General features: G+C 34.8%; 1 protein-coding gene and 1 long non-coding RNA gene across 3 annotated transcripts in view; one reads left to right on the top strand and one right to left on the bottom strand.

Moving 5' to 3' along the window:
* The window catches only part of LOC114931040 (uncharacterized), a 266,820-nt gene that overhangs the window by 10,194 nt on the left and 229,528 nt on the right, over positions 1-27,098 (top strand). The window lies entirely within an intron of this gene.
* The window catches only part of LOC114931039 (uncharacterized), a 289,103-nt gene continuing 263,832 nt past the window's right edge, over positions 1,828-27,098 (bottom strand). For both annotated transcript variants that reach the window (XM_029302951.2, XM_029302949.2), the window contains 3 exons: positions 20,164-20,485; positions 16,135-16,343; positions 1,828-8,460 (listed from right to left, as the gene is read on the bottom strand). In XM_029302951.2, coding sequence (XP_029158784.2) covers positions 8,288-8,460; positions 16,135-16,343; positions 20,164-20,485 — 704 coding nt within the window. In that variant the 3' untranslated portion in view covers positions 1,828-8,287. The remainder of the gene's footprint in view (positions 8,461-16,134; positions 16,344-20,163; positions 20,486-27,098) is intronic.

Below are 27,098 nucleotides of genomic sequence, written 5' to 3'. Positions count from 1 at the left end.
TGTATATGTTTTTTTGTTAACATTGTCCGAGAACTTGGCATGAGTAGTAACGTCTGTTTGGCTTCAGATAGAAGTCGCAAAACATCGTATTAGATGTACCGATCTCTCATTGAAATAGTTTCTTTTATCCTTAATTACATATTTTACACATTAAATGCACCGCACGAAGAATTCAGTTCTTTATATGTTGCATCTGGTATAATCATATTTATTATCGACTGTTATTATATTTAATATTTTCCTGTGATGTTAAATAGACAATCCTTTAAAAAAATATCGATTTAATACGTTCTGTTTTTCGACAAAGTTAAATGTAAGAGATACATATAAAATATGATTATATGTATCTCTTACATTTTATATTATTGTCTTTACATTTAGCAAATAATCTCATAATTAAATTGGTTCATTGAATTATGAAATATAAAAGAAAGATATTATTGAGATTACGCGTGATAAAATTATAAATTTAAATTTATTTTTAATGATCATTATATCAAAGAAACATAAATTTCAAAGAAGCTATCATCCTAATCTTACTTGTCCGCTTTGAAAAGCTTGAAGTTTCAAATATCGGAGATTTTATCGGCATACCTACACCCGTAAGCCAATCGCACTTCTTTTCTGAAGAAGATGCGAGGAAACTCGTCATGTTGTCACGGTTGATATCCGAGGATTGCACCTCGACTTGAGAGAATTCCGTCATAGACCGGAATCAGCAAAAGCGATATTCCGCTTTAAGTTATGGCCTCGGTTATAGCCGCCGTTCGGACTACAAATTCTCTCGCGATGGGTACATATATACCGTAATACACACACATATATATATATATATATATATATATATATATGTATGTATATATGTGGTAGGATTTGTACTTACCTAGTACAGAAACTATCTACCTACCTACAACTTAGCAGAATGCCAGCGTGCAGAAAGGCTCGTTGCCGTGCGGGACAAATACACGGTTACCACAGAGATATTGCGTCTTGGGACACTACACATTCCCGAGGAAAATAGCCTAATGATCGTAGCCGTCAACTGTCAGAAAATATCTCTAGCATTTGATTGTTCGTGAATTTATTTGGCACCGTTTGTCTATTGAAATTTGCGTACTCCGAAAAATGCAATCGGACTAGATATGTTTATGACATGATTTCTATACGTTAAAACATCAAATGAAAATATAGTCATGCAATATAAAATTTTATCTAGAAAAATTAATTGTTCAGAAGGATATTTGTGCATTCGATTTTGTGCGTATAGGATCTGATTGGAAGGGATGTAAATACACATGCCTGAGTTTTTTTTTCGGTTTTAATGTGTCGTAACCCTGCCAAATACAATAATAATAATAGCAATAGTAGTAATTATAATAATAATCGTAATAATGATAATGATAAGTATTATCTAAAATATGTAACCACAACGCGTTTCGATAGTGTGGATACCGAGACAGGTGCGTGGCTGTACCACACACAGAATGATCATGGCATGCCATGTGTATGTACATCACACGTCGCTGCAACTCGACGGCGTATATTTATTTCAATAAATCACGTGTCAGCCACGAGAGAGAGAGAGACTGTACCACCAGGGGATCTTACGATATATATAAGATTCACTTCCATAGTAGGAATCGCAAGTTATTATAATCAATATACGCGCTCGCGGCCATATCCGGCCGTGAATATATACTTTTTTAGGACTTTCTCGTAAAAAAACTTTACCGGCATTTACGATAATATCGTATATATAAATATATATATATATAATATATATATAATTTCGCGTGCGTAATATATATTTCACTATTCATCTCTCTGCGAAGTACAATAATTATACATTCTTTTCTCATTTTTTTTTTTTTCAATAAATAAATTATCCAAATTAAGGACATCGATATCGATAACAATAATATGATTACAACCACATTTACAATATATTTATATTTATCTCTCTCTATATATATATTCATTTATGTATATATATTTTTTATTCTTTTTATTTAACTCTAACAAACTCTTCTGTGTGCGCGGTACGATAGAGACCATCTTTAAACGCCGCGTGATACAATAAAAAATACCAAGTTAGCATAATGCCTTGGTTTATACAGTGAATCATATAATATATTATTATTATTGATCTACATTCCTACGCAACATATACAATTATACTTAAACGGTAATAGTTAGTGGCGCGCAGCTATTTCGCCCTTCTTTCAAAATTTTAGCATCTTGCATTTTTTATCATGAAAAAATAAAATATAACAAACCATTTGCTCTACTTTTATTTATCAAAAAATATTATAACATTTAAATAAAGTGAAATTATGATTATGATTTAAAATAATAGAAAAGCGAACTTTTATGACAGATAAGAAATAGTTTATTATGTTCGCATAAGAAATATTTTAATACATATATCAACATGTAGAGTGATTGTAGGACGAAGCCGGACTAAAATTTGTAATTCAGGCTAGGCTACGCGCACCGCAGTAGTATAAATCCGTGCGAGATCCGAGAGAGAATTACTGGCCCCCATTGATTATATTAATCAGATAGAATCATGCTATTCTAATCCGCCGATCGTCTATCGATGATATCAGACGGCGAATTTTACATGCTATGTACAATAATTATTGTTACTCTAAATTATTACCTTAAGAACTAGTAGTTCCGTTCGTTAAATTCACGTGAATATTCGAACCTATAAATCACGACACTGCTTGCGTTGCATAACTTGTCGTTTAAAGAAACTGTTATATAATGCTCGTATTTCGCTTTGAAAGTATTTTTCGGTATATAACAATAAAAAACACTTTTTTCGGTCGCCCATAGAGACATGTACCGCGGCATTTTGATATCTTGACAAAAAAGAAAATATAAGTAAAGATAAACTATTAGAGATATCATGAAACGAAATACGCTTGCAATTAAGAAAATTATACTCTAAAAAAATTATAATCTTGTTGATATAAATCAATGTAATAGATGCCGGAATTAATAGAAGATATAATAGAAACGAATTTCCCTTAGTTTCGAATTATGAATCACTTCGATTCATCAAACATCTTGTATTCTATTTCACGCATATATTGTATTTTAATATGCGCGTATGTGAAATTAAATATATGAAAACACCATGATACTAATTATAAGCACCATAAACATTAAGAGCACATGAGTAGGTATATATCTTGAGGGAAAAAAATGCAATTAATACGTATTTATAATAGAGAAAATGATTCTTTTTGTATGCATATCAAGTTTTCAGAGACGATAAGAATAGTACTAAAAAGGTACACACAACTATCTGCAAACTGAATTAAACTTATATGCTCTTATCATGCATTTAGCATTCAATAAAGTCGTATTTCTAATTGAATATAAAAAATAAAGTTTCAAAATTAATAAAATAAAATAGTAACTTATTTCTTTTTTAACATGTGTTTAATTTGTTGTTGAAAAGTGTTTAGACCTTTAAGGTAAAATCAAACTTTCTCTTGGGCCGATCATACACATATCTTTCTGAAAGAACGTGTGGAATGCGATATCTCGTGTGTATAATAAATGGTGTAATTTCTTGCATTATTGTGTGTGTAAATACCGGTTTCATTCCTCAGTCCTTCATACTATCGGTTCTTTCGAAATAAATCTAAATTTCATTGATATTTACCAAATGTTCGAGCTCGATAACATTCAAGATTACAGAAACACGAGAGATATTGTCAATGAGATGTGCCAGTATTTTTTTCTTCAGAATTATTAATAAGATTGTAATCGAGAGAAGAATCCTCATCATATGTGTCGTATGTATAAAAAAAATATCTGATTTTTCATTTTGTTCATACATCTTTCAATCGAGTCTAACAAGATATGCCAAATATGTATAAATAATTCGCGTCTGTGAAAATCGACTTGATTGTGGTGATTTCGACCGTATAATCTCGATTAGTCGATTGTCAGGTGACGTTCGTTAAGGCACTTGAAATGCTAATCTCCGTGGGCGAAGCCCTTCGAAAAAAATTCAGTTAGAGCTCATTTACCTACTCCCTTATCCATTCACGATTCGCCTTCTATGGGAAATTGAATAGTCATGCATTAACATGGGAAATAAGCGCTAATACATATATATATAGAGAGAGAGATAGAAAGAGAGGGGGAAGGAAACACTTTTCGAATACGCGTAAAGCATTGGACTCTTTCTCGAAGCTCCACGTACTCTTAGATATAGGAACGTGTGTGCTCGGGGAATGTAAATTCGCGTAGTCGGTTCCTTTTTCTTTCCGGGATATCAAAATCTCTAACGACAATGCGGCATTAAAAATTTCCGCGCGATTAACCTCATATCGTACTAACAGGAATGTTTTATTTTTTCCCGTAAAAAGGACGGCAATTAACGTACACAATAGCTAACTGCTCTCGTGTACTTTACGCGTTTGAAAACCTATATAAGCAAGAATGATCGACATCACATATCATATGCGAGTATAAAAACATTTTTCTGATTGAAATGCGTGTGAGTGAATGAGCAAATTGTGTGAAAACGATATATACACTTATATCAAACAAATTTTTTCTTTATCATGCCGAATGTATAAATATAATTTTAATTCAACTATAATTCTTAACATTTATATTAATGAAAGCACTCCAAATTCTTGAAAGACAATACTACAAAAATCGAGAAAAATATTGAAAATAAAAAGACGATTTAATGAAATCATAAATTCATCATTATCACAAATTCATTAATATTAGTAGCAGTTTTCGACATGTGCATACATATTCTAGATAGCAATAAATTTAGCTTATCATAGGGGGAATCGAATTTAATATATATCTTGTATTATATAAATATCATATAAATATAGTTCACGTATAATACGATTACTCACGTATAATACGATCATAAAATTGATAATCAAGTTAGATAACTTTAATATTGAGCGGTAATCTTGACGAAAGATCATGAAGCCTTAATTGTGTGCAAGTTCTTAATAGTTTAAGTTAAAACATCCATTGTTTTTAATTAACATTTCTGAACATTACAAAAGCAATTCAGATTTTAATTTTGTTAATGCGATTATTCAGACAACCTGAAATTTAGATAAAAAGTGCGAGACAAATGTAACAACATATTCCAGCGCAAAAACACACGGATAAAAATGATGAAAGTAACGCACGTTATTATATCGTCACGTCATTATATATATTTTCACCATCTATATGATGTATGAAAGTAATTCGTAACACTGTAAAAACGCGATTACTATCAATTTTGCCCATAAAGATTCTACTGTAGCCTTCATTGCTTCTTTGCTCGTCTAATATATATAAGTAATATATGTATGTATATATAGATCCCTACTTTATTATTTATCCGTTAGAACCGATAATTGATTTACGGGATATGTTGAGGAATATGTCAAATAATAATTCCAAGATTTTAATAGATGATGAAATTTACAAAAATGCATGAGAATACAAATTAAAGATGAAAATAATTTCATCATAAATTGTCAAAGTTATGAAGAGGGAACAAGATATTCGATTATATCGAACGATCAGGACCAACCGCACAATCGAGATTTTTAAAAAATATTGTTTACATACTTTTTACTAGAAATGCAAAATAAATTCATACGTAGACCTTAATACGTACAAACTTCACGGCATTATATAAATCATTTAAAATTCCATTAGAAATTCGTATCATTACGAGTATCTTAATTGTCCGATATTTTAATTTTCCTGGATTTATTCTGTTTCTAATACCTTGAAGCTTTGCATACGTCTGAGTTTTATATAAGCCGACATGTGACGTTCGATTTGTAATTTCTACGGTGAAGATATCATAAAGCGCGCCGAACTGGTCCTCCGGGCGAGGATTTTTGAAGGATCGGATTATGAAAGGTGTACAAGCACGAAGATTCGCGTGACTTAAGGCACTAACAGTATACTTAAGGCCTAAACGCAATGTCCTCTTTCTTAACATTAGAAGGCACTATTTCCTATCAGAATACAACACGTAACAAATGTTAATTTATCGACCCTTTGCGTTAATCTTACACGCGGAAATTCTTTTAATGATATAAACTGGCTCTCTAGCACATATATATATATATACATATATACTGGCATCTCTTATTCCATCGTTTTAACTGGCTTCAGACGGATGTCCCAGCTTTAATTGCAGTTATGCAGCGATTGAAAATACGGTTTGAAGAAACAGATTAATGCTATGTCTGCCACCTACACAGGTCGCGTTTCGCAAAGTTTCTAGAAATTATATACACGATGTATGTATTACTATACACCAAGCGAGCGCATTGAGATTTTCGTGCCCCTCACAATTCCGTGATTAACATGTGGAATCAACGACTTCGGTGTCTATAATTTTCGAGAGTTTTTTCCATTTTCATTTTCAATATCGCATCAATAAATCATTCATTTGTAGGAATATATTGCAATCTTACATTTTTTATATATTATATAAAATGAACTATATATAAATTTATTCTCACACATTATGTGTGATTAACTTTTAATTAATTAAATTCGTTAGTCGTATTCTCTCTTATTTATTTAGAGATCAAACTTTTAAATATCATCTGAATTTTTATCGATTAATTGACATTAATCAAGCAACGATTAATTAAGTAACTTTCTCTTAAAATACAAAGTCTCTAAATTGTGCATTTTCAGATTAGCAATTCCGAAATCGCTAATTCGATGCATCAAAAACATCCTGATGCAATTTTTATTTTGTAATCAGACAATCGCGTGCGCAAAGAACGATGTCATAAATATATATGATAAAGTAGATCGTTCTTGCGAGAGACAGCACAGAGCGTTTGAGCATATATTTGCCTTTTATAGGTGCCCTGCGGATATTTATTGAGCTATCGAGTTTTCCATCAGGATGCCATCACGTAAAATGCGGAATAATATTTATTGTTATTGTTTGTGTGAAACGCGTGTGTCTACGTTCTAGGATGAAAAATCTCAAAGCGCGATAGAAAAGAATAATTTACTCGATTATGCTTTTATTTTCATAAAGCACGAAGTAGTGTTAACGATATTTCGTGATTGCACCTTCTACTTTGGCACCTTTACGCGGAATCAAAATTTGACGATTTACGATCGAAAAAAGCTCTTGCGACTAAAAAGAGATTTTAAAAAGCATCATATATAATATATAATGCTATTAATGATATTGCTTATTACGCATTCATAAAATACTGGCTTTTGGGATGCCGACGTTCATAATATATATCCCTCACTTCATTACTACATAATGAAACATTAATGATTGTCCGTCCCTAAACGCGAAATTCTTTGTGCATAATCGAAAAATTGCTCTATTAATGCTTTTACGTAGTGTCTACGATCACGATTGTAGTTTATTTAACTGAGCATGCTAAGTCCCAAGCTCCGTCACCGGAGTTCGATATATATATAGTTATATATATATATCTTTTAGTTTACATTCTAACCATTTACTTACCTTAATTAATTAACTTTTATATACTGGCTCTATTCTTCGTAATGTATACGATAAATGGTGCTCTAGACTAGTTGAGCTGGCCTTATTTAAACGCGTTATATATATATATATATATATATATATATATATATATATATATATATATATATATAACAAACTGGAAAATAGAACAAATAAAAATTGGCTAGAAACACAGAAGAGAACAGATACACGTATATATAATAACGATACATCTCGTCGTGCCGAATCTACGAACTCGATTGCGCAAGCAAATCTTTCCTTTCTTAAAATCGTGAAATGACCAGATTGACGCGCCTTTGTCAAAGCCCGACAATTGGCAAAACAATTATCCTCTCGCGTTCAACGCTCATAATTTAAGATACCGGTTATCATGCAGCTGCAACACTGCAAAAATCCATCGAAAGACTCGCGAAAGACAGCATCGAGAGAATCAGCCGACTATAGTTGATCAGAGTCGCGGTCACTTTGCTCGCGATTAAACGCTAAACCTAATGAACGATTTGTTTGTTTCGTCAATCTCTTTTTCCTAGTTGCTGCCCGTCCGATCAACCAGTCCGTCCTCGTTAGATTCCGAAACGGGCCGGATCGCGACGCGGCTCTTCAGGTCCCAAATGTAAGAAATATCATCGTCCGTCTCTCGCTCCAGGATCACTCGGGATCACTGGCCTATTGCCGAGGACCGTTTCTCACCTCTCTCGTCGATCAGCGTGCGCTTTCTCTCGCGTCGCACGATTCTGTGGACGGCCCTTTTCATCAGTGCCTCTTCATGTGAAGCGACAAATGGTCGCTTCGCGAGAACGATCGCTGACAGAGATGGCACTTGAACGGCTTTTGGCCCGTGTGCTTGCGATAGTGCCGCGTCAGCTCGTCTGATCGTGCGAATTTCCACGTGCAACCTTCCCACGTGCACTGATACGGCTTCTCGCCTGTAACAGACAAATGAAAGCATATCTCGATAAAGATATACTGAATATTTATTTATCTCTATAAATTTTTCATTTCTTTTAATACTAGGGTGGGCTTGAATAGGCTATTATGCTACATCTTACGATAACAGAGACAATTGCATGACTTATCGTACTTTATATATACTAATCATCGTAATGTGTCGTATATGATTAAGCATTACATAATAGAAGTCTGATAAAAAAAACAGCCCTTATTTGTTTGTATAATAATGCTTGGCTTTTTTAATTCGAGAAAAATATAAGTCATTATCTTTTTGTACATATTGGGAATGCCAATATCGCGATAGTAGTATTCTTGCCAGAGCTATTTTATTTAGATATTTTGTTCAACATTTTTTCAAAACTTTTGTCATTTCTATGTTAAATGTTTCTCTATCGAAGACCTTTTATATTTCTCCACATGTCTTTATACATATGTTTATTTTTTTGGAAATAATATTACGGAAAAGATTGCATTATATGATATATACAAATGTGAGATTAATATAAATTTATAATATATGCAAAAACAATTTCGTTTGAATAATCAACGTAATAATAGACAATGTTTAGATAATCGAAAATAATATATTTAACATAAATTAAACATTTAACTTCAATTCTGTTCGACAAGGTAATGACATAATCGCCATCAAGTTCAATCGTTTACGATCACCTGATCGATTTTGCGATCCCACTAAATTCGCGTCGATTAATAAACAGCCGGATTCAACGACGAAAACAACGATGTGATGCATCGTTTCTCCGAATTTGATCTCACAATGAAAAATCGTCGCGGTATGATCGATATATTTGCATTCGTCCGCGAATTCTCTTTAAAGCGGTGCTTCTCACCTAACTGCGGATCGTAAGTCACGGGGGGTCAAGATGAGGAGTGTTATTATCGCGGAGGATGAGAAGGGAGAAGCATGGGGAAAGCGGCGCTTAACCCTTAATTTGGTATTTGCCCTTGTAAATGGCCGGTGTTAAGGCACAAGCGGAACAATTATCGCGTCGCGGGACGTGAGCCAAGTTGCGGCCTCCAACGCAAGACGATATAGGCAGAGTTAACGCACACACATTTATTATTACGCATTAGGAACGATTAATCTTTATAAATCGGACGTTTTAATTATTGCGCGATGCGCGCGCGCGCGAAGGGTGAGAAAGGAAGAGATAACCGTGAGATCGTTTTAATGAGGAATCGCGCTTATTTCGGTAACATCTTCGCGCGAACGGAGAAATTCAACAAGTGCGGATAAGGAAGCGAAGGGTTTACTTCTTTCTCGCGAAAACATTCTATTTTTTCCCTTCATCTCGCGATTTTTCGTTCCGTCTAAAATAATGGAATAATGCGCAACTTGCGATCTCGGAAAATGGATTAGCGTCATTACCATACGATTAGAGTTAGCGTTTCATTGTCCGCAACAATTGCGGTTGCCGCGGTTCTGCATCGCGAGAAAGAGAAAGAGAAAGAAAAGGAAAACCAGTCACTCCGGAGTATTAACGCCACCTTTTTGACAGTACCGCGGGGCTAATTACCGAACGGTAATTAACGAGGTATACTGAAAGCGTTCCTGAAAGCCGGCCGTAATTAAAGACGCGACGCAAAGGGAACGGCAGGTTGCCGCGCGGCTGGAAAGGATTGAGCTTTAGCGGTGCCGAGAAACGGCGGGGCGCGAATGATCGAAGACACGTTCTCCACGCCGTAGATCTAAATCGGCCGTTTTAACGTCCCGACGCCCATCGGGCGAATATTATTGCGCAACGCGTCGGGAATATACGAACGACTAATGACGTTATGAAGGAAATTGCGCGCGCGCGTCACACACATACACGCACGTGGTTTGCGTTACGTAATCGTGAGTAATTAGTCCATTTACAATCCGTATGAGGTGCGCGTAATATCGACCGATGGGCAACGTCGCATTAGTTCTCTCCGTTATTAATGTATTTCGATCGCGTTTTTTTCGCCTGGCCCGCGTGATTATTGCTCCATAGATTAACGTCGCGTTACCTTCCCTCTATCTGTGTCCCATTCTCTTTTACAAATCGAGTTACTTAATCGTAACTTAAGCGAGATTGGTCGTTCGTTTGCGACGTCGTTCTCATGTATATCAACGTATAAAGGTCGAAATGTGACAAGATAAAGAATACAATTGAAGAAGCAAGCACTTTTCCACTCGAAATATTATTCAAACTGTTATTGATTATTTAATTGCATTTTTGGAGTACTCTCTTTGCACTGTTTCTGAAAATTATTGATGCAGAACTGCAAAAGTTTTGTTCTATCAATTTAATATTTTTGGTATATAAGATTTTCATAAAAGAAATCAGCCACAAAAACATATACGTAATCAAAATTATATATATATATAGATTCACACTAAGATTTATATTTTATTTTTTTTTTTCCAATTGCGCTCCCTTTATTTTAATTTTTTTCATTTTAATTGTTATTCTCATAACGTCTTTAATTAAGCGACACAACCATTAAGCTTGCCGCAACGTATCACTTTTTTGCGATGCAAATACGCGCATTCATTCATCACCGCGTGCAGAGACATTGTTTAATTATCGCATAATAGCGTGTCGCGTCCTTTGTTACATTTCAAGATAGCGAGATAGATGAGACTATTTATCTTGGGACACAAGTCTACTAGAGTCACGCAGAGCGAAACTTTGAAGACAGTGTTGTATCGTATTGCGACGTGATATACAAATAAGATGTTACCTCTGATGTATTAACTGTAGGTTACAAGTTAGGGAAGATAATAAAGGAGATGTATATTGCAAACCTATTTTCACATCAATTGCATTAATCATCTTCATGAAAAGGATCAAACTATTTATATGTCATATTTATGTATACATTGTTTGCCACTTATATGAGGGTACATTATCGTTAAATCTGTGAAATTGACAGTTTGTACATAATATGATTTTGCAATTTTATCGTTCGACTATCAGTTAATGAAGCAGCACATTTCGACACATTTGCTGCGTGAAGCATATAATTATCACATCACAGCACGTGAGAAAGTTGCTCCGACGCATGGCTAAGCGACACGATGCGTGCCAGTAATGAGGAGCGAACTAACAGCTCTCTCGACTAGTTAGGAAAAAACATAAAGCTTATGTGTCGTTCATAGATGCAGCGTTCACGTGATGTCAATCTTGGCCTCTAATGAGACTCGGCGTTTCCAATGCATCATGCTTGAAATTATTACACACGCTTCGAATAAATTATCTCGTTTTTAGGCACACAATTGAATTTGTTTCTCTCGTCCATCAATGACATAAATCTTAATGTAATAATGTTATTAAAAAAACGTTTATAAAAATATTTCTAATTATAATTTTAAAAAATTAAAAATTATTGCAAAGATACAAAAAAAATTTAAAGATTTATGTAAGTATAAAAGTTCACAACTTATAAAAGATATTTATTTTATATCAAAATTCAATTTATTTGAAGTAAACAAGTAAATAAGTTAGACCTATTTTGCATAGGTTCCAAATTCAATTAACACATCATCTCAATTGCCGAATCTTCTAAATTTATATACTGCAAATCGAATGCGAGCGGAACCAAAGTATTACCATTATTATTATGGATGCCATCGAACACGAAAGTGAGCCAAGATGGTGAGAATTTATTTGTAGAAAAGAGAGCAACGATGATTTGCAACGCGAAGAACAATGCAGAGAAGCGTGCTCGTCAGGAAATCGTTAACCCAGCCGAGAAGGTAATCGCAGCCTTCGGCATTAGTGCATAAGTGCATTGTTAATAACAGGGTATCCGAAGCCACTACCACTTGTAGAGAAATCTACAGAGTGAACTGCCTGTGATCATCGGCATATCCTTCGATACACGGAACCGATCGACGGACGTTGTCCGGCTTACGCCAAGGCTAATTCGCCTTAATTAATACACGAGGTCTCTCAGCAAACCTCCTGTCTATCAAGGGTCACGCCAGTTGGCTGACACCGAGCTTATATTCTGATAGTTATGCACAGTGATTCTCAGTTTTGATCCCTTATCTTCTCTGATTTATCAAATTTTTTGCTACAGAATATTCCGAGTGGTTCGCATTCGAAATAACAATAGTTATAAATAAAAGAGTTTATAAATAGAACAAAATTAAAATCAAATAGTATTTTAATTGTATAATATCGACAATTAATTGATCATAATGATATAAGAAGAGATAGAAATCAATTAATTAATTTTTTTAGATTAAAATTTAAAAAAATTGAATAGATTATTAATATGTTTTTGTAGAACGTAGAATATGAGAATGCTGCTTCAACTCGGATAGGCTATAATTAATTGTAAATAAACTTAAATTTATATCACTCTGATTTATAATGTCTTGTTAAGAATTCTCTCGACTCAATCAAAACCGACTCTGGTGGAAAACTCTGGCGTAGAAAATAATGATGCTTTTAAAAGAAGCAGTTGGCATTTCTTAACTCACGCGGAATCATACTCAGCTGAGGGAAATGCGATAATTAGAGATACCCCGTAGATATACATGTTGCTATGCGATTTCTCACAGGTAGATAAGAAATTTTATGTATACGTTAATGGGCGTAGGAAACATCTCTCACCATATAATCGTGCAAGGGCGATTTACCGTGCGCTCATAATGAGTTATGATTCTCTACCTGTAATTCAACTCTCGTTACACGCAACAACGTGTGTCAGGTACGCTGTTATTCATCGATATTAAAAGTAATATTAGGCTGTTATTGTGTTCCGTTACATCGTCAATGAGGCGCGTAATATGAACAACGTCCAACACGCATAAACAATTAATATTGCTGATTGCATTTCACCCTTTGATCCTTTTTGAGATCTGTAGCTTTATTGAAAAATTCTAAATGTCATAATTTCAACTCAAATGTCATAACTAAATTTAATGTAACTTTTAATTAAAATAAAAATTATGTGCCTTTCTAAATTCATATGTGAAAGAAATATTTGTATATTTGCAGTGCACAAGTCAGTGCATATTTTATGATGTCTAAAAATTTTACTATTTATGAGACTTATTAGCAAATAATTATTATTAAATAAATATACATATTTTACTTTCACTTTGATAAAAATAGAAATGAAAACTATTGCAATGGGAGAGAACCAATTTGTGAAATATTTCAAAACCAATGGAACATGATATTTACAGCGTTTAGAGTCATTTGAAACTATGAGTTGTTGAGAACTAACAAGCCTGTTATTTCTCGACAAATCTTGACAATTTTACGATCGCTCCTATCGGCTTCGCAACGAGACAGTCATGATCGCACGAGTTACAATGAGCGAGTTACAGCGCAGAATAGTAGAAATGACGGTAATCAATGAATTGGCATTTCCCACATTCAGGCGGTGTCCGCCTTAGTAAGGATATCTCTAACTGCATGATGCCGCGCGGTGTTAGAATGACGGATAGATAGTGGTAGGTCGTTACAAGAAACCCGTGTTACACGGATCGTTGAAACAATTAGTCGAAACCGAGTACACAATCGAGTTGTACGTCAAGTAAGGCCTTTCGTTTGCCGATCGTTGCACATTGAGAATTATAAAACCGTCCATTATAATAGCATCTTAATATGCGAAGCATGTTTCAATCTTTGCAAACTTCGAAACTAGGTTCTTCTCGTGGAATTGGAGTAAAATGGGAAGAAATTAAAATGTAGTTATCGTACATGTGAATACTTAAAAAAATTGAATTCTGTCTTGCGTTAAAATAAAATAAACAACAATAATAAAATTCTGAAACTGCGATAATTGTATCAAATTATTAAAAATTTCTAGTAAAAAATGCAGAGAGATCGTAAATTATAGATCATTAAATTAAAACAAATAAAGATTTTATTTAACTTGTTTAAAAAAAATGTCTGAGATATGCGCATATATGTAAACTCTGGTCCGCGATAACGATATTATCAAAAAGGGCTTCAGTGTTTCTCCTTATCGAACGTTTCTGAGTTGAGCACCGCGATCGCGCTGCGTCTCAGTTGAACCATGGACCAGACAAAAGATCCTGGTTCTCACGACCACGCCCTCTCCCCGCTGCCCCTGCCTTCTCCAGACGGCGGCGGCGATGCCTTCACGAAGGTACCTATCCACCGGAAATTCCTGAAGCAACCACCGCCGCCGCCGCGTCGTATATGCACACGGAATGGAACGGCGCGATCTCTTCCAAGTTCTCGTGACGCGGTAATAAATGGCCGGTGCGCCTGGATCTATACGCGAGAGCGACCGTACGAAAGCGGATAAAAATGCCAGAGTTTTCTCTCCCGTTGGACAGAAGGCAACGCCACGGCGACGCTGCGGAACGGTATCGAATTTCCGCGAGGCTCTGCGGTCGTGAATCCTAGCGTGCGAAAGTCGGCGACCCTTGACCGCGACGGGCCGCGGATCACGCGCGCGAAAAATCTCGGCGGAGGATAACACGACGGTTGTACGCTGATGTGTGCCTCTTATCTGTTATCCTGCAAAGGAGAGAAAGAGTCGCGTGTTCGAGTCTGATGTAAATTCGTGAAGCGCGTGAGCTAACGCGTGATTAATTCGACGATCCTCATTAGCTGTTCTATGAGAGTTAGACTCTCTGAAAATAACATCGCGCGTTTATCGCGTAAAAGAAAAAAACCCTATTTTAAAAAAAACCTCTCTTTTATCAAATCCGTAACTCGTAAATCTCGTGGAGAACGACTACCGGTTATGCGCCGCGTCCAATTTAACCATCTTGTCAGAGGAACCGCGTCAACTTCGATCTCGAAGATTAAAAGGGATGTTCGATGACTAATGGTTTACCGCCGAGCACTTGACCCGGTCGGGCGACAAGTCGTTAACTACCGGCCGTACGCTCAGGTTAAACATTATTATTATTATTATTATCGGTGCACGGATCTCACGGCGATATTTGGTGGTGTGGTTGTGGGCATCGCGTCGATTTAACGTGGGAAGACGAAGATAATGGCTTCAATCTACACGTAACCGAAGCTTCCATCTATCGTCTACGAGAGAAGAAGAAGCGATTTCCACGTCCGCTCGAAACATCACGCTATTTCGCTGAACGAGGTCCTAGCTTGTGACGTGTAATTGCGATGTGACAATAACGAGATGTTGTTGTCCCCATAATTAAATTCTTTCCCGTTAGCTTTCTTACCAGATTTTATATATACGCGCTCGTTTATTTCAGGTATATTCTATACGTGTAGATTATCGTTGAAATGATAGCGTCACCATAGCGAAACCACGTATATGCGAAGTGAGAGAAGGGACCGATGGTAAAATGACGTGCGATTGTTCTAACGATTGCTGACGCACGCGCGTGACTCACGATCGTACATAACGATCATCGAGAATGTAGCAAGTTTGTTTCTCTGAATCGATTGATGCATTTAATCTTGATCAGCTTTCGCGATTCAGAGTTTCAATTAAATGTCCATAGCTTTCTAATCGCGTATCGGAATCGAGAGATTTATGATACATGTGTGTAATTTAATTAACTTTTTTTCGAATTTTTTTCTCTCTTTGGTGCATAGCTATATCTTTCGTCTGAATCTTGAAATTCTGTATATTTGATACGATGTTAAAAAAAAAAAATATCAAAATTATTTACTCGATTGAAATTGACTTACCAGTGTGGGTCCTCTTGTGCGCCTTGAGATGCGAACTCTTCGTGTAAACCTTGTCGCAGCCGGCGACGTCGCATCTGTGAACCTTACGTCTCTTCAACGCGTCGCCGCAATCACCATCGACACCTAAATTGCCGCCGTTTCCGCCAACGCCGGCATTTCCTCTACCCCCTAATCCGATACCTCCCGCCAGCGGACGTTTCTGGAATGCGCTGAAATTCAATGACAAAAATATGCCGGTCAAACTCTAATGCACTTACATATATTCGAATATATAATATGCTTCTCTTATAATTTTTTTCTTTACTAAAAATAGATTCATCTAAGAAAATATTTTATGATTGACGTAAAATAAATCATGATCGTTTAAATTTAAAGAATGAAAGGAAACAGAGATGAAAATTAGATTGTATACATAATTATGAATCTCGACAAGTTAAACGACTTCGATTATAATTTACTTAGAACAAATTTTATTTCTGAAAATTTTTTATATCTTGATAAGTATATTGATTCGGCTCATATTGAGCTTATTCTTTATACAAGCAGAAACTTTTCTCAATGAATAACTTTTGATTATATATGAAAGACAGCTAGCGTTTTCGAGAGGCGACTGAGAAAAGACGAGAAATAATATTCTACATTAAAAGAACTCAGACGCAATTTATAAAACGGTATAACATGCCGGCGACATGCGGTGAATTATAAAAGAATCAGATGTAGGATCACGCGTTTTCTTGCGTCTGAGATTGCCTTCTGGTGCTCATAATGATACACGTATATCTGAGATGACATTGATTATCACAAGCGACAAGAAATTCGTCGTTCGAGCACCAGTTGCTATCAATATCAATTCCAATAAATGTGGAAGAGACATCTTCATCAATCGTTTTGCGCATGAATCGCATGTTCCATCATGGATGATCTGTCATTCTTACTTTTTCTAGACACGCGGTCGAAGAATATATATGATTTGTTTTTTAAATAAATCGCTACTTTCAGTATAATTTAATTTTATTTCTAATTTTAATTTAAAGATAGTTCTAATACTTTTATTGTGAAATATTATCTCTCTTTCTCTCTAATATTTTCGTGTAAAATCAACATAACTTTAGTAAAAAATTGTACAGGCAATTTCAGATCGAAAAATTTAATAAGTATTCACGAAGTAAAAACAAAAGTTCATTTAAAAAAAAACATAAAAAAGGAGAAATTTAAATCTGAAAATAATAGATATCGGCACGAATTAAATTTCTCATTATTTAAGCCAAATAAGCATAGAAATTTTTCCACAGATAACATATTGCTTGCTCATTTAGATGAGTGTCCTAGTTTCTAGCAACGCGTTGTTACGTTGCAAAATTTTCTTTTCGAATCAAAGTGTTTTTTTCGGTGGATAGACGAAAAACCGAGCGATTCTTTCGAAAGCAGGCAATCGATCTGATCCATGAAGAAAAGAAAAGCATATCGGGCTGGTTCGATCAATCTCAACTTGACACGCTGAATTCTGGTAAGACTTGTTTTTTCGCGAAACATTCGTACGTGCTAACGATATAAATCGGCTTATTTCTTAAGGCGTGCCATATTAGTACTGACCAATTTGGTACAGCGCAAAATATCACCTCTAAATATTGTTTGTGAATAAAATAAAGCAAATAATGATAAGAGACAATCCGAAATAATTACGCGATTGACTTTAAAAAAATTTAAGCTTCTTAATGATCACAATAAATTCGATTTCTCATTTTACGCTCTAATTTTTTTATGTAATTTTATATATATTTTTAATGTGACTTTTTAAAAAATAAAATTATCGCATAAATCTTTCAGAGTGATATCAATCTACATCACACAATCTGTGACTTGCGATCAAGAATAAAAGTTTTAAAATAGATGAAATAAAACGATACCACTAACGTGTCCTTAGCTACCATCATATTTTATCGAAGTCACGTGAAGTTTTCATGCACAATTCGCGCTATAAACTAGAACACTGTGCAAACCAACATACATAAATCCCTTTATAGTTGCGATAATCCGGATAACGTTCATCTACCCCTTCAAAAAGTAGGTTTTTGTGTATTTTTATCCACATATAAATGTGTCATGGAAAAATTTATTATTCTCTCATATTTTTATATGAATGACTATTTTGTTTTTTAATATACTTTTCTAATGATCCTGCTATACACGGCACAATGCGATAATCCTTGAATTGGCGAGCAGATAATTAATAAAAGAAAGACATATATCAGACAAGGCATTTTATATGAAAAATTACCAATAAGTATAAAAATAAATATGCATAGAATCGTGCAGTTTAAAAATTTTTTTCGCTATATAAGTGAAGAGATTACAATAAATTTTGTTTTAACAATTTATCGTGCATAATAGAAACAATGTTGCACACACATACAATATTATTCAGAAAAATTGAAAAATGGCAATATGTAAAAATGAATCTTGCTATATATTGTATCAACAACGACGTGATATGAAGACCTAAATCATTATTCAGTTGGAGTAATCATTATAAATCTGATGATCTAATAAATAGACAAGAGCCTGACTAAGAAGTGTATTTGTTATAAAATATTATCATCAGTTCCCGTCGCGAATCCTCCGCAGGGGGTTCTGATATGCGGGTACCAGGTACTATTATGGACGTATATTCGTATATTTATTCGACGTAGATATAAAGAGATAAAATAGAAACGTATATGTATAGAAGAGACGAGTTAAAATTTATATATCAAGCGCAATTCGTATATATATAGCCGCATTCTACCTTCATACGTAAAACAAAGTTAGACATAAACTACAAGGACCTGTATAATTATAGGTCATAATTATTGGGGGAAATGCTTAAATTTTAAATTAAAATTATTTTTTCCTCGTATATACGTACGTTTTTTTTCGGGTAGCACAAAGTTCTTCGGTCTTAAAAAAAATGGAGAACAAACACGAAGCTTATGCGCAGTACACCGTATAGACAGGTTGATTTGCAAAAAGCGTATAATGAATCGGCGTCACGCTAATTGGAAGAAAGAACGAGACGAAATTACTTCGGCGCGTGCTCGCTCGAAAGAAATCGTGACAGGACGTGTAAAATGAGGTTTGTTAGCGTGCGCCGGGTGTCACGAGATTACCATGTGTTCTTGTGTGTGTTATATATGTTTGTATGTGTATATGTGTGATGTCAAGACGGTGGTTTCTCTAAGAGAGATGGATCGGGAGACCCGGGATACAATGGAAACGACAGTCGCGCGAGTGAGAGCAAATTAAACGAGATTTACAGCGGGCGCACGATCTTGTCCTATTAACCCTGGACGTGCTTATGCATTCGATGAAATACGATTGAACGTAAGCATCGACGCCGCGAGTGAGCATTCGCTGTGATATCCCGCTGTTTTCGGCCGATTGTGTGAAGCGATAATAAAGTCAGTCTTTGCATTTCGCAGCGAACTCGACACGTTTCTCGCGCGCTTATTTCGTACATCTTTGCCCCAACATTCCAACAAATCGTACATTTACATATCAGTGATCAATTTCGATTCCTTCTATCATTACATTTCTCAAAAGATGAGAATTTTCAACACTTATGATTGAAATTTGAAAAACAATTTGAAAATGAATTGAAATTGGTATAAGATTTACCAGGAACATTTGGATTTAAACTATTTTTACAAGTATAAAGTAATTTTCTCGTATCTTATTTTCTTATTTATATATATGAAAAAACGAAATTAGTATAATTGGCCACATTCATCATAATCGTTAATGTACACACTCGAAAATACAAATAATTCTGTTGATAATTAACTGAAAAAAATTGACGACGGGACATTAAATTATTCTCACATTGCCCATCCCATGAGGTAAATTCAATAAATGATTAATCATTTAATTTTTATCATACATAACTTTAACGTTATCTCGCTTCAATGGCATTTTCTCGCGCGGTCTTTACGCAACGTAAAATACACGTTTACGCCAAGATAAGATACGCAATAGCGAATAAATAATACTTACTAAGAAGCCTTTATCCTCTGTAACGCGAGAATGGCGGAAGGAGAAATCGGGAAGACGGAATCGGGCGGTTCCATCACGCAGACCGATACGTCTCTCTCCCGATCTCTTTCCCGGTTCCGCTGCCTGTCCCTTTCGCGATCGCATTGCTCCCTTTCCCGATCTCTCTCCCTGATCGCGGGTTCTCGTTCTTGTTGACATTCCCTCTCGATCTCGCCACTCCTCTCCCGCACCCTCTCGCGCTCCCGGTTTCTTTCCCGACTTCGATCTCGATCGCGATCTCTGTCCCACGCTGTTTCGCTCAAAGGTGGCAAGGATGGTGACGCTGCAAAAGAAACGAGAGGTGCCTGTTATAAGAAAATTTTTATTTTTTATTAATTATTGTTAAAAGTTATTATATTATTATTTTAAAAATTCTTATTTTTATATAAATTTTTATTACATAATTCTGATTATATTAATTATTTCAATTCAACTTGCTAAAGTTGATTATTTATTTTGACATTTATAAATAAATTATCCATTTAAAAACTCATACTGTGAAAAATTGTATAGCAAATATGCGCTGATTTAAATAAGATTCTATAAACATAATTTAGAATGAAAAACATAATTCATTGCATAATGGCGATATTAATTAATATTCGTTTTTTAAAAGACCGGATAAGGATAGAGAGAACTGTCTTCGCAGATTGGAAACCTATTTCCGAGAATCTGCTCCCCCTAACTGATTACGGTATTTTACAGAATTACGTAATACCTCTCGCACCTTGTAAGAAACATATTATATAATTGCTATTATTAGAAGTACAAAAGCGAATCACGATATCTCGGAAAGATATTAAAAGCAAGCGAATAATTTTGGAGCAGCAATCGAAGTATATATATATATATATATATATTAATTATCAAATTTTTTTTAAATATGAGATACGTGTTTGCCACTTTGCGTGAACGTGCCATGGCGGTCACAGGGTACCGTGCCCTCGATCTATCAGCGATCGAGGATCGAAGGTCGATGTCAGACGAGCACGATGCAGCTCGCGCAACCTCTCGCAGATACATAAATCAACGGAGTGAAGAAATGCAAACGTTTCTTATGCTCGCATCCTTTCCGAGACGTAATTCTTCGCGATGGCGTGTTATAAATCGCTTTATGATTTCTTTTCGCGGGACTGTACGAGAGATCGACTTGTTGAAGATCGCTTCGCTTATCGTTACGTCAGATTCGCGCCCGCGCGTTGGACGCGATAAATATAATTCGATGTCTCCGCGGAATTTCGCCAATTATTGCGGCATTTAGACCGTGAAACGTCTCCACACAGATTCCTATACTTCCTTCAAAAATTGGCAGCCGCAGTTTATTATCGTATTACATGGAAAATTGCGATTCACCTCGCTATCTAGAGAGTTTTGACGACCGTTGACATTGCGGCCGCCGCAGCTCTCTGCATTTTCTGCGATTTGCAAGAGCCGCCTGACAAGCGTGTTAATGTCCGTGACATTGCTGTTACTAATTAGCAGTCGCTTTAGAGCTGAGGCCAATACATTCGCAAGATAGAACGGAAAGATGCAGGTTTTGCGATACCATTGTCGATCGTACTGCTGATAATATTTTGACACAAGGCATGCTTTTCGTTTGATTATAGAAGCTAGCTCGTCCCACGTAATCGATGTAAAACTATAATTTGCAAGCTCACCTTATTACGCGAGGATAGTTTGCTTATTGATAAACACGTTATTAGCACCGTGTATAATTTTCATTATATGAAATCATCGAGTTTGAATTTCTAATCAAAATCGACATCTACAAAATTTAAATAATTTTGTTTTTCACAATACACAGAAAATCACGCACAAATAATTTATATATATATATATATTTTTAATACGTTTAGATTGTAAATTTTACTTCTAAAATATTTTAATTTATTAATGATATACATATATTATCACAATGCTTCAAATTACACTTGTCAAAAAGTGTCTTGCCTCAGAGAAAATTTAAGAATAGAATATATCTAATGAACTAATGTATTAGCGATTTAATGAATTATAGTCCACTATATGGAGAGAAGTATATATTTTCTTTTTTTAATGAAAATTCACGGTAATGTTTAAATTGATTGGAATCGATCTTACATTCACGAAGTTATGCGATAGCACGTGGCGCATGGTCGTAAGTTAAGCGGAACGTTCGTGCGGAACGATCACTTAAGCTGACGCGATATGAAATTTAATGCCTCGTCTTCACGAACCTGAATAGATATCTGAAACAGAGTTGAAACACGTACCGTTGCTGCTTCTCTCTTATGTATTACGTGTCTCTCTCACTGCACCTCGACAACCTGAGTTATCTTAAATTAAGTAATATATGTCGTGCATCGCGTAATAAGATTGACAGTCAATTTCGAGGAGAAATTGTGACGAAGAAAACGAATATAATATTCGTAATTCAAATTTTCAAACACATTAATATAAAGTTAAAGAAATATTATATTATCGTTCTGTTACATTCTTTCAATTGATTTTATCTTTAATTAGAATATGATTGATTTACGATTTTCATCGGATAAAATATGTACTTTTATACATGGAACATACTCGCAAGAAATCGTAAAAACTGAAAATAGAAAGTAAATTATTATTCAGTGCTTATGATGTAACGCGAGAATTATCAAAATACTCGTTCTCATTATACGTATATATATATATATATATATATAGGTGAATTTCTCATTAATTATTTATTCTTATCATGGTAGAAATCTCATAAGCATCTTCGAATCGTATCGAGGAATCATTATGAATTCAGTCGGTCGAACCACGACGTAGTAACAGCGGTATTATTAACCGCAATTTCCGTGCGCCGAGACGGCCTCGCTTAATTAGCCGCTGCTTCGGACACTTTTTCCCCCCTCTCGAGAGATCTCGTTCCGAACGTCTCGTTAGGGCCATTAACTCTTCTCATAGTTTTAGCCGAGACCTATGATCTTCGCTATCTAATGGGGCACGCAGTCGTCACAAACAGGAACGATCTGACGGAGCTTCGTGCGTCGTTACTTTGCATTTCACTCTCCTATTTTTATTTTTTTTTTTTTCATTCTCTTTTTCCACAGTTATTCCTTAATATGAAAATATATGAATGTATGAATGGTGGTTGCTTAAAAATCGAGATAACGCGATCGATTTAATTACATCTCTAAAAAGAAATTTCCATAAGAAATTAAATTAGCAATGAAGACAGATAGTCTAAATGAATTGACTTTAACTTAATAATTCATCATTTCTTCCACATATTGTGCTATTTATAAAGAAAGCAAAATTAATCCTCATATATTAATTATTAATTTAAGAATTAATTATTAATTCTTATAATAATAATCAAACTTTCTTCCCAAATTTATAATATCAGGTTACAATATTTTATTTTTTGAGGAATTTTTTTTTCCGATCGCGATATCTCTATATCAATGTTTTTCAATGATTTATTACTAATATATTATACTTTTTCGAAACCATTTCAAATTCGTAAAAAGTATCGTCAGCTGTTGTTTAATTAGCATACCAATGAAAATCCCTCTCTAAACGTATTCGCTCGCCTCGCCCACGCTCTAGCAACAGGGTTAATTCTAAGCATTAGCGGTAATAATACTCGTTTTTAACATGTTTCGCCTTTCCGTTTCATCTTCGTCTTTCACCCTCCGTCCAGGCATGATCTTTTGCCTTCCGTCGCTTTTTTCTCCCGCACACACGTATCCGATGCGCCAAGGAACGTCAGGGGGTAATTGATAATGTTAAACGCCAGGGTTAATCCGTCGATTTATGGGCAGAGAGCGTGCGCGCCGTGGATTTTTTAAAATCCACCAAATTGAGGGATAATCGCCCGACATTAATGCCTTCGCCGCTAAAGATCGCCACGCCACACCGGGCGCGCGAATCCAGAGGGATGATTGAGAGAGATAAGTGGGAGTACGAAGGTTATGGCGCTTCTCGCGTGTCCGGTGGCGAATAAAAGAGGGACCCCGCTAATCCGCCAAGAAAAAGGGAGAGTGCTTGAATCGACTGAGAGAATCGATCTCGAGATAACCACCGGCGCATGGCGTCGAGGATAAAGCGCCTATCTCATGACCCGAAGTCAAAGGTAGTCACTCGTAGGATCTCGCGTTCGCAACGAGATGCGAGATGCACATTTCTGTTCCGTGATTCTCGAATTACATGATATAAATCTCGAATACGATAACTCGTATCCATAAACTTGCGCACTTTTGAGTAAACATTAACGTAATATGACTATTTTTAATACCTACACTAGTATAAGAGGTAGAAATATAAATATATTTTTATAATAATATTATAACATTATATAAATATATTTTTAATATACAGTACCCTCCACAAGATTGGAAACATCTTACATTTTACAGTTAAACAATCGCATGACAGCGAGCTGTGCAGGATTTTTGTATGAATATATCATAAGATATTTAAATGACAATATAAAAATGTCATTTAAATATCTTACGATTCCAAATTTGTGAAGGGTACTATATATTTAATATTTTATAAGAGAGATAGAAATATATACATATCGGGGGAAAGATACAGTTATAGTGTAATACAAATAATTACAATATTATAAAAGCAAATGAAATATGTTTATAAAATATATATTTATTAATTATCAAAGATGTTTTTTCTTAATAAAGAACAGACTTATTTTTGCAGAATTTTTGTATGAATATATCATAAGATATTTAAATGACAATATAAAAATGTCATTTAAATATCTTACGATTCCAAATTTGTGAAGGGTACATAAGATATTTAAATGACAATATAAAAATGTCATTTAAATATCTTACGATTCCAAATTTGTGAAGGGTAGGTACTATATATTTAATATTTTATAAGAGAGATAGAAATATATACATATCGGGGGAAAGATACAGTTATAGTGTAATACAAATAATTACAATATTATAAAAGCAAATGAAATATGTTTATAAAATATATATTTATTAATTATCAAAGATGTTTTTTCTTAATAAAGAACAGACTTATTTTTGCAGAATTTTTGTATGAATATATCATAAGATATTTAAATGACAATATAAAAATATCATTTAAATATCTTACGATTCCAAATTTGTGAAGGGTAGGTACTATATATTTAATATTTTATGAGAGAGATAGAAATATATACATATCGGGGGAAAGATACAGTTATAGTGTAATACAAATAATTACAATATTATAAAAGCAAATGAAATATGTTTATAAAATATATATTTATTAATTATCAAAGATGTTTTTTCTTAATAAAGGACAGACTTATTTTTGCAGAATTTTTGTATGAATATATCATAAGATATTTAAATGACAATATAAAAATGTCATTTAAATATCTTACGATTCCAAATTTGTGAAGGGTAGGTACTATATATTTAATATTTTATGAGAGAGATAGAAATATATACATATCGGGGGAAAGATACAGTTATAGTGTAATACAAATATTTACAATATTATAAAAGCAAATGAAATATGTTTATAAAATATATATTTATTAATTATCAAAGATATTTTTTCATAATAAAGGACATACTTATTTTTTCGGCTTTATCACTCGCAGGCGGCAACGAATCCGGCGGGATAACGTCGATTATCGCATATTGTATAATCCAGCGGGTGGGCGCATTAGACGCGCGGAAATATATGCGTGCGCGTGCACGGATGGAAGGTGGGTGGACATGCCACCCGCGTCGCGGAACTCGTTAGACGTTATGTGTTTTCAATTAAGTTTCCGAGGCCGCGTACGCGAAGCGCGCAGATTAGCGCGAGCGACCGGACTTGCGTCGATTAATCGTGGAGCGTTATTTCTCATCCTCCGTGTGCCGCGGGGGCCGCCACGACGTTTAGAAATTTATCGACGGTGGTTCGTTCGTACAAAGTACCGGTTATCCGTCAGGTGCGAAGATAACGTGCGCGATAACGCTTATTCACGTCGCAAATTCATCGGCGGAGAGAATCATTTGGAATTGAGAAAAGAGATCCTACTCTGAGGGAAGAGGGATAGGGAGATAATCGCGGAGAAACTTTTGTGCGAAGATATATCTGTGTTTTATAGAAAAAAAATGCAATTATCCAAAATTTGCGCAAAGTTTATCTAGATATGCGAAATCATAATAAATGCAGAATATGCTAAATATATGTTTATAGCAAATATATTTACGTATATACTAAAGATATATGTATAATACATATTTATAAAAATGTCGTATAATGTGACATAATTACTGTTATATATTATGATGTAATATTCCATCAGAATGAAACCCAACAGCTTAATTCGCGCAAAGAAAATTTCATTCTGGAAATAATTAAAATTTATATTTCGTCCTATTAAACGACGACTTCAAACTATATCGCGCAATCCCGCTGTGTCGTAAACGTAGAATGAGCGATTATTTCTTTGTCAAGCGCGCGCGGTACATTAACGTATTATCATAATTAAGCGCCGTTTCGTGCACACTAATTGACAAAAGCGTAATTGCATTAGCGAGGTGAAAGTAAATGCAGAAATGCAATTAAATATATGTCAATTCGTCGGTCGAGATCCTAAAAGGATTTTGAACGAACGCGATATTTTTGTCTCTCTTTCTCCAATTTTAAATCAAATTTATTGGTAAATATACACAAATCTCTCCTCTCTTCAAACAATAAAACATATCTTCGTTAATTCGAGTACGAAATTATTTGTAAAATTATTAAGAGAGTATGAGTAAGAATATTACATCGATTTCGATTAACGTAGGACGAACGATGTACCAATGTGGAAGGTATAATACATAATTTTTTAATAACCCAGGAAGGTATCGGAACAACACAGAGAGAGAATCGACCGCTCGTAAAACACGAAGGCGCAATGGCATCCA

The sequence above is a fragment of the Nylanderia fulva genome, unplaced genomic scaffold (assembly GCF_048542155.1).
Source record: "Nylanderia fulva isolate GAGA-0341 unplaced genomic scaffold, ASM4854215v1 Scaffold1, whole genome shotgun sequence".
Lineage (NCBI taxonomy): Eukaryota > Metazoa > Arthropoda > Insecta > Hymenoptera > Formicidae > Nylanderia > Nylanderia fulva.
This window is presented reverse-complemented; position numbering and strand designations above follow the sequence as displayed.